The following is a 7,789-nucleotide window of genomic DNA, read 5'->3' on the forward strand; positions in this document are numbered from 1 at the left end:
CTACTTGAGACGGCGTGTGCAGCTTGATCGCCGGCGCTTCGTACTCAACACGAGACAGAAGATCGTCTGCCATGTGGGCACAACATGGCTGCAAGGTCACTCCAGGTCTTTGCTGTGATGCTAGGTGAGCTCTGGTGAACTGAAGACCCAGATATTATCACAAAAGCCCCCCCCAGCATGTTTGGGCCTCCACGGTGCAGCGCCAGGCTTCGTCAGGCCTTTCACTCACACTTGGAGACAAACCCCGGGCGTTACATTCTCCTTGGCTCTGTTGCCACGGGCATTCCCAATCAAACAGATCAAATTTTCAAAGCATCCGACGCCCGCTTCTACCCAGGTGCGCTGAGGGCGCTCCCGCGTCAGCCGAGGCTCGGCTATCCCACGTCTGGCACGCCTGGTTGTGAGCACATTAGCAGCCTTTTATCCAGATGAGGCCGCTTTAAACACAGCTAATGAGTCGGCTAAAGGTTTGGAGCGCACTGATTGTTAGCTAGCACATAGTGCAAGCCTAAAGGCTCCTTTATACTCCATCTGGGTGCAAAACAGAGATACGTCCATTTGATAGGACGTATCCGCTAATGCTGACTTCCACGCGTCCGTTACGTTGACATAGATACGTCCAAAAGATGGCAGTGAAGAGTCAAAAGATTCAACAACATAAAATGCGACGGTACTATTAAATAATTAGCGGTAAAAGCAGTGATCTGTGCCGGACAACAAATACACCACAAAGTGGACGGAGAGTTGTTTTCCCCACATTTTAACACGACCCTTTTCACCTGCGTCATGTCCTTAGACATTTGTCTTGCTTGAATCTTTGCCCCCCCCCCCCCCCCCAACAACTGATCATCAGAAAGCATGCACAAACACAGACAAAGGGAACAGTCTTTAACGATGAGCATAAATAAGCCTTCGAGGTCGATCAGGTCAGAAAAAACAAAAAAAAGAAGGGGCTGTGTGAGACGGAGATTTTTTTTGGGGGGGGGGGGGCAAGTTTTGCTGCATGGAAAATGAGCGTGGCCTCTCTGAAGCATTGGATCCCATGTTGGGGAGAGAAGGAGAGGATCAGAGAGGATTGAGACCCCCCCCCCCCCCAAGTTCACCTTCACCCGTCCTGCAGTTAGCAGCAAGTGAGAGAGGGAGAAGAACACAGCCGTTCCTGTCTTCAGGTAACGGGAGGCCTCCCAAACACGCAGAAACAACAGGCCTCAGCTGGGAGACTTGTTCAAAGTGGTGTGACTCTGCAGGGGGGGGGGGGGGGGACACGCAAAACGCCAAGACTGGCCTGGACGGACCAGGCCTGATGGTTTACAGAACACGACATGAAAAAGATGTCATTACTACTTCCGCTTGGAGCAAGTGCTTGAGAAGAAAGACTTCACATTTCGGAAAAACAAAAAAAAACAATGCAAAAGCGCTACCCTCGTCGCCATGCGCTCAATAACCACACAGACCAACACAGCCGATACGTCTGAGTCTACACACGTGATGCGGTGCCGCTACTGGCACGCACACAATATTGCACACTAATATGAAATGTCCTACACTATTGGGTCCTCTCTGCCCGGGCGGGGGGGGGGGACGCCCGAAACGTCTCGGACAACGCGATGTGGATGGAACCAGAATGCAAAGGTGACCTATTCGGAGCGGCGCAGCCGGGCTGCAGCACCATAAAGAGAGACACTGCCTCAGGGCTCTCCGTCCACTGGACCGGCCTGCCCGGCTCGCTGGCTGTGCCACCTCAGCTCGGGCAAATCGCCTCAACCAGTCGCTCCTGATTTAGCTTTTTTGTTGTTACCGTATTTTAGCATCACGATGCATAAGGTGCGCAAAGTCACGGGTAAAATCTAAACGGGCTCTACTGGGTGTCAGACCCAGTTCTACCACAAGGACTGTTCAGCCCACCGCGCCAGGGGTGCTGCTAGGGCTTCCGGGGGTTCAGGGCACCCTGGCACAGCCCCCCCCCCCCCTTCTCCATCCCCATTGGATGGTGGGTACAGCAGTACCTCATATTTCTAAAGGGCCCATTTCGGCTTCAAGCGCCACCACCATTGGCCATCGGCCTCCCGGCGGCCGCTCAAGCTCACGTTAGCCATTGCCGCCAAACGCTACCAAGAATCGCCGGGGCGTCGAACCCGCGGCCCTACCGAGTAGATGTTCCAGCCTGCATAACAGCACTCGTAAATGAAACCTACAACGGACGAGGTCACGGGCCGTCCACGCGAGAACACGCAAACGAGCGGAGTGTATAAGGCACGGGTCGTCACGGCGTCGGGGAGGATGCATCGCCTCGCTGCGTCGACGCCTCTTTTTTTTTTGTTTTCTCGTTTTCCACGCCTCGCGCACCCACAAGTGGACCTCATCCTTTTGCTCCCCCCCCCCACCCTCGAGAAGAGAAAAAAAAACAACCCACGGTAACAGAAAGAATTCACCCACAGAAAACGTGGGCATCTTAATAAGGATTCTTTTTTTTTTTTTTTTACAGCTGATTTACAAAATCATAATCGGTACTTCTAAGTTAGCACTTTTTTTTCTCATTTACGTTTATATATGGACAAGAGGGTTGATATTCAATACAGTAGCAGAGATATATTGATCCCACTTGTTTGAAGTGCAAAATAAAATAGGCTCTTCACTTTTGACTCTGGACATTTCCATTATGGCGCGATAGCACTTTAATTAGCCGTTTGTGTTTGAGGTCAAATGAAAGAATACAACCCACTCTTGCCAATCCTCTTCTTCCGAACACGAACCCACACGCATGCCGACAGGTGTTTACAGGCCTGTACACACACGCGTACCTTCATAATAAACTGTACATCAGATTTTGGTTTCATAAAGTCCGTAATATATTCTCTTTGTGCTGATGTCACGTATCCTTTCTACACGAAGACTGTCGTATTTATATATATATAATAGACCTCTGCTTTTTGTTCCGACTATAAATCTTTGAGCGCATATGACCATTTTGACATTTGTTTCTCGAAATAGCTTTGATGTGTGCAAAGATTGTTGGAGACATAAACACTCCGTTCATTGTCATTTTAAATCAAGTAGGAAACGGTTCATATCTTACAGTTCGATCCTTGATAGCAGCGGCTTACTGTTACATGGGTGCTAAGTGGGTGACATCCAGTAAGATGAGCTTTGCGGAGGGAGGGGGGGGGGGGGGGGGCATGTCTGTGGAGGTTGTGTGTGTGTGGGGGGGGGGGGGGGTGATTCCCTTGGAGATTCTCTTTCTATGTTACAGTTAAAGTCTCAGTTTTCTTCCTTCATCTTTTTTTTTTAAATTAATCCGCGTCAGTCGTCGTCGCCGTCCTCCCCTCCGTGCGGGGGGGCCTCGGGGAGCAGGTCGGAGGCCCGCTTCTCTCTACTCCGCTCCTGGATCTTCCTCATCTCCTCTGCGTACTTGCAGAAGGTGCTGCCGAATTTGGACCACACTTTGCACGGCACCGTGATGGAGTTCCGGTACGTGGACGTGGGCTTCACCTCGCTGACGCGCATGAACACGCCGTACTTGTTGGAGCCCACGTCGAAGAAGAAGCGCTTGTTGTCCACGGTGAGCGACGTGCCCTCCGGGAGCTCCGCCGGCTCCTCGTCCACGCCGTAGTCGTCGATGAGTTTGGCCAGAGCGTCGCGGAACTCGATGAGCCCCTGCGCCGGCAGCGCGATGGTCTGGCCTTGCGCGCTCCCGAGCCCGGGCCCCCGGTTAACGGTCTGCCGGATCCGCAGGAACCGCCCCCTCTGGTTCTCCTTCAGATCCATGTAATATTTCCGATTCTCCGCACCAGGAATTCGCTCTTGAGAGCCGCCGCGGCTCGTCCTGCACCACGTCCGGGTTGCTCGGGCCCAGCTGGGCGTAATGTTCGATAAAGTCCCCGAGGTAGTCGCGGAACTCCACGGCGACCGACATGGAGAGCGTGAGGCGGCTCTTGTTCCCCCCAGCGCCGACCTCGGCTATCTTTAGGAAGCGGCCTGTGACGTTCTGCTTCACGTCGAGGTAGAAGCGCTTGTTCTGGATGTCGACGCGCTTGGAGGCGAGCTCCTCGGTGTCGTGCTGCAGCCGGGACATGGCGCCCATCGCGCCGGGGGGCAGCGAGCCGGGGCCCGGGGTGGGCCCTCCGTGGTCACTGCCACTGTCTCTGTCCGCCATGATGCTGCCTCCCTGCGTTACCTTCCGCCGTCTCCCTCCGCCTGCTGCAAGCTCCGCTGGCCCGTCAGAGCGCTCCGCCGCGCTCTCGCGAGATGAGGAGACGCGGGGGGGGGGGGGGTCACGGAGCGGGCTGCGTTCAAGACGATCAGGCTGTCTGCAACGTTTCACAAAAAGCCTTTCCTTTGACCGGAGTCCCGTCACGAAGTGTCCGTCCCGTCCGTCCGTCCGTCCGTCCGTCCGTCCGTCGGCGCGTCTGCGTCCATCAGCACCACGGACAGCTGCTTCGGGATGTTCGCAGGGTGGACTTTGAGTTTTGTGTTTTCAGCACCATGGACAGTTATTTTTGTGCTTGTGCGCATCATGGATCGTTGTTGTTTGGGGCCGTTCACGCACAGACTGTTTGATATTTTATCAAACAGTCTATATATATATTATGGCATGCCGTTCAGGAACTTATATATATATATCAAAAGTGAGGTCTGAGAATATGGACCGAACTATGAAAAGTCTGAGAATATGGACCGAACTCTGGAATATATATATATTAAAACTTTGAGAATATGGACCGAACTCCGGAATATATATTTTGATATATATATATATATATATTCAGACATTTTCATATATATATTACAGAGTTCGGTCCATATTCTCAGACCTCACTTTTGATATATATATATATATATAATAAGTTCCTGAACGGCATGCCATAATATATATATATATATATAGAGAGAGAGAGAGAGAGGGAGAGATTTACTGATATATTTCTATTCATAGATATATTTAGTTATTATTATATATAGAGCTATACATATTCACCAAGATCAAAAACCTATGATGCAAGAATACGTAGATAAACAGTTAATGTTTATTATTACAGCATAAAAGACCATTTTAACAAAAGTAAAACAAGGACAAATCTTACTCGTGAATTTAAAGTGAGATTTTATATTTGTTTGTTGTTAACTTTATTTGAAAAATTAGTCCCATAATTCTGCCCTCGTTTTAAAAATTCTGGGTTTGTTTTTCAAATTCATGCATTATTGTGAATGCGCCCTGAATTCTGACTCCATCATTTTGTTTCCAGCCTTGATTTAATTTCCAGAGTGGTGATTGTGACTGAAACTTTATTTCACTAATAATCAGTGGCAGACTCAGATTCATTTCATTTTCCTTCTGACCGCTTCCATGATTTGAACAAAATATTGTTCCCTTAGCCTCAAGTGCCACATTTAAATAGCAAATGAATTAAGAAATAAAATAGAAAAAGAATTGTAAATGTTGATATATTCACAAATTGCACATGGGCAATTGGTCTTTATTGCTGATATGGCAGCATGATTGAGCAATAGCAGCATTACGGACTGAGAACACCAGACGAGATGCACCGTGCTCACAATGTTAGCGATTTAATTTAGTCTGAACGCATCTGGGTAGAAGCAGTTTTTATTTCTGTCTGGATATTTAGCCCGTATACAGTGCATTCTCCCACCAGAGGGCAGGGGGTCAAATAGTCCATTTGCAGACTGCATGGGGTCACTCAGTATGCAGGTAACTCGCCCCACACCTGGTGGAGTAGATGTCCTGAGCAGACTTGACCCCCCCTCTACAGTGCAGCCAGCATACCACGCTGTACAATGAGGTTAGGGCGCCCCCCCATTTATTTATTTATTTATTTATTTATTTATTTATTTATTTCGTCCACGTAAACAACCAAAAATGAAAAAACAATGCCAAATACATGTGCACACATATACATAAACATAAATACAAATATATACTATACACACATATGTAAAGACATATTCACACACACAGCAGCACATGTAATATTAATTAACAATAACTCAAACAATAAATAATAACATAATGCCCTAACTATGCAATTTACGTGAACGAAAGGGAGTAGGAAGAAGTACTACGTGGAGGCCCAACGGGTCCATCATGCAGCTGGTAAAACGACTGCAGACCTCCACACCCACAGGTGCCCTCTTCAACTTCTTAAGGAAGTACAGGCGTTGGTGGTCTTTCTCTACGGCTGCTGTAGTGTTGGGGTGGCAGGTGAGTGAGTTGGAGAGGTGGACTCGCAGGTATCTGACAGAGGAGACGTCGCTACTGCTTCGACGTTGATGTATGGAGGAGGGGTGGTGGCTCGAGCACCACGAAACATCCACAACCATCTTCACGGATCCTCCTTCTGGATCAGATCCAAAAGACATTTAGCATGATAGTGCATATCGACCCTTTATGATTTTTTTTGGAGAAAGCCTCCATTATAAGTAAATGGAAAAATCCAGAATTTTTTTACATTTAATTTTTTTTATCCAGACAGGTACCCGGATCTCTTTCAACATTTTATGGGATCTAAGTTATACCAAGACCCATCTTCAGATGGGTACAGCAGTTTTTCCATAATCCTGCTAACAGGCAGACAGGCAGGCAGACAGACAGGCAGACAGACAGACCGATGCCGTTAAAAACATAACCCCTTGGTGGAAGTAATCAATCCAGGACAAATCTTATGACTTTAAAGTCAGATTTTTTTTTTGGTTTTGTTTTTAAAATCATTTTAGAAAACCTCAGAAATCTGACTTCATTCCCAATATTCTGACCTTATTTTTAAAATTCCGAGTTTATTAAAAAGAAATTCTTGCATCATAGTTAATGCATTCTGAATTTAAGTCAGGACTCACTTTTATCTTGCCCTTTCAAGCTTTGATTTAATTTACTGAGTGGTGATTGTGGCTTGACTAAAACTCCGTTTCACTAATAATAAGAGTCTTTCAGACGTGTCACGACGGACAGGCGTCTCGAGCTGCACCATGGACAGCAACCTGGAATGTCCTGGTGGATGGAGACAGAGACAGGGAGCAATGATGAACAACCGATGCGTGGATGCACCAGCTTGAGTGCCACTGTTTCGTAGTAGCCTTCAAAGACGTCATCAGGGAAAAGTCAACTCTTCAAGAAAACTAATCAGACACTTAGAGTTAATGGGAAAAAATTCAAAAGCAAAGATTAAACGTACACACAAAGCAGAGCCCCAACTCAATGGGGTTTACTTCTTGGAAAGATTTCATTTCAGTCTACTTTTACAATTGTGGAAAGAAGGCTTTCTAAAGATCGGCACACATTGTCTTTCTCATTTCAAACATTCATATTTTATTTTAGGTCACCTGAAACACTTTCTTATTATGTATATGACAAAAATATATGCTTTAAATCTAATCCCAGTCAAAGTCAAAGAGGACAATATTCTTTTCAAAGTCGCGTTTATGACAGAATTCAACTAATGTACAAAACCTGATCTGTAGTAGTTCTAAAGTTAGGACTCTCATAAATGTTTTTCACTTTGCTTATCTGAACATTTTAGGCACCGTTGAAGCTGGGGGGGGGGGGGGGGGGGGTGTTGGTGTTTTTCTGCTGTGATGAGATTAGATTCTAAATTGAGTTTTCCAACAGCAGGGGGTTATTGCTATCCTTTTACTAAATTATTAAACTTCCAGATTTGACTGCATCCTACCATTAGAGGTCGCGTAAGATAAAGTAAATGATAAGAATGCATGAGGTGATATTTGGATGTCTACAGCACTCCATGGCCTCAGGAGGGCAGAGCAGACCTCAAATGGAAGA

At 47.1% G+C, this 7,789-nt stretch overlaps 1 protein-coding gene across 1 annotated transcript; it reads right to left on the minus strand.

Annotated features, from left to right (window-relative positions):
• Positions 1–3,245: 3,245 nt before the first annotated feature.
• Positions 3,246–4,180, minus strand: purab (purine-rich element binding protein Ab). The gene is given in 3 exon segments (XM_068740377.1): positions 3,246–3,785; positions 3,788–3,808; positions 3,811–4,180. Coding segments are annotated over 3 exon segments (849 nt in total). The 5' UTR covers positions 4,154–4,180; the 3' UTR covers positions 3,246–3,300.
• Between the last annotated feature and the right edge of the window lie 3,609 nt (positions 4,181–7,789).

The sequence above is a fragment of the Brachionichthys hirsutus genome, chromosome 6 (genome assembly GCF_040956055.1).
Source record: "Brachionichthys hirsutus isolate HB-005 chromosome 6, CSIRO-AGI_Bhir_v1, whole genome shotgun sequence".
NCBI classification, from domain to species: Eukaryota; Metazoa; Chordata; class Actinopteri; order Lophiiformes; family Brachionichthyidae; genus Brachionichthys; species Brachionichthys hirsutus.